The sequence below is a fragment of the Apis dorsata genome, unplaced genomic scaffold (genome assembly GCF_000469605.1).
Source record: "Apis dorsata unplaced genomic scaffold, Apis dorsata 1.3 scaffold_497, whole genome shotgun sequence".
Classification (NCBI taxonomy): domain Eukaryota; kingdom Metazoa; phylum Arthropoda; class Insecta; order Hymenoptera; family Apidae; genus Apis; species Apis dorsata.
Window position 1 is genome coordinate 46,663 of NW_006263729.1, and position 1,375 is coordinate 48,037.

Below are 1,375 nucleotides of genomic sequence, written 5' to 3' on the forward strand. Positions count from 1 at the left end.
ATATAGCTTTAAATAAAAATATAAAATTTAAAAAAAAAATATGTGTGAAATTAATTATCAAGCTCGTGTTTGTATAAAAACATTATTTTTACATTTTTATACGTAATATACTTTTAACAATTTTAATTAAAAATTGAGGATTGAAGAGACTTTTTTTTCTGAATTTTTCATACATACAAGGATCACGATTGTATATGATAGGAGAAGGAATAAAGAACAATGATGGTATCTAAGGTAAGATACTCTTCGATTACTTGATTTCTACTTTAATAATTTCGATAAATTTTTGTTCGTTCCACGATGATGGACATCGAAGCTCGCAAAATAACATCTTAAATGCTAAGATCAATATCACGGTGTAAAACAGACATGTTTCTCCGTCGATAGATTCTATATTTCTTTCCATTTGTCATTTCTCCTTTCCTCTTTTATTTTATTTTTTTCTTATTTTTACAAATGATTCGTATACAAGACGAATGGATTTAAGAAATTGTCGACGTTACTCGATTATATTACTACTATTTACAAAAAAGACCCAATTAAGAGGGTGAAACATGTCGTAGGAGAAGGAACGATGTGATTAAAGATTTCATTAGAATATTTTGATGAACACAGGAATACTAGATTCCACATTTTACATTCTTATACGTTAATTACGTTAATAAATGCGATGAAAATGTTTAGGATTTTGCACAGGATTGTTATATATAATTTCTGTGCACGATATTTTTCTTCTGTACACAATCACAAGAATTTCGATTTTCTTTTAGGGAAAAAACTAGTAACTGGCCCAAATGTGCAACTTGTTATTGCTTGATATTCTAACATACGCTACCGCCTACGTGCTTCTGTAAAAATCCTAGGATCTAAGGATAATATTACTCATAGATTACAATGAATGAATTTATAAAAAGAAAACTGCCGTACAATTTTTGTAATATTTCTTACAAGATAAAAAATAAAAATATATATTTTTTTTCATTATTTTAAATGCATAATTAAACATTGGCAGTTTTCTCATCAAGATTGCGATCGTTTAAAATTATGCTTTTTTACCATCGAGAAAAGTTGTTTGATTTATAAAAAAATCATCGCGAATTAATGTTCTCATAATTCTCATTCAACGTTAAACACACTGTTTACAACGGCGTACTTTAAGTTTCTCGCGTTTCAGCAGTCGATTAAGGAAATTAGAGATTTATCAACATTCTCTTTTTCTGTTCATTTTCACTAATGACGATCCGGGGTCAGAATGACGATTCAGTGCCTGACGTCAGCTTCATCGGCCGTTTGATTTTCGAGAGTACACGGCCTCAGGAATTCTTGACCTCTTTCGTGAAGCCATTTGTTTGCCACTAAAAAAAAAAAAAAAAAA

At 29.5% G+C, this 1,375-nt stretch overlaps 1 protein-coding gene across 4 annotated transcripts in view; it reads right to left on the bottom strand.

Moving 5' to 3' along the window:
• Positions 1-252: 252 nt before the first annotated feature.
• LOC102672951 (prolyl 4-hydroxylase subunit alpha-1) overlaps positions 253-1,375 on the bottom strand; it is a 172,364-nt gene continuing 171,241 nt past the window's right edge. For 3 of the 4 annotated variants that reach the window (XM_006620248.2, XM_006620249.2, XM_006620247.2), the window contains exon 9: positions 1,261-1,355. In XM_006620248.2, coding sequence (XP_006620311.1) covers positions 1,261-1,355 — 95 coding nt within the window. Of the gene's footprint in view, positions 1,356-1,375 lie in introns of all 4 variants that reach the window. The other variant, XM_031512670.1, reaches the window with a different exon arrangement.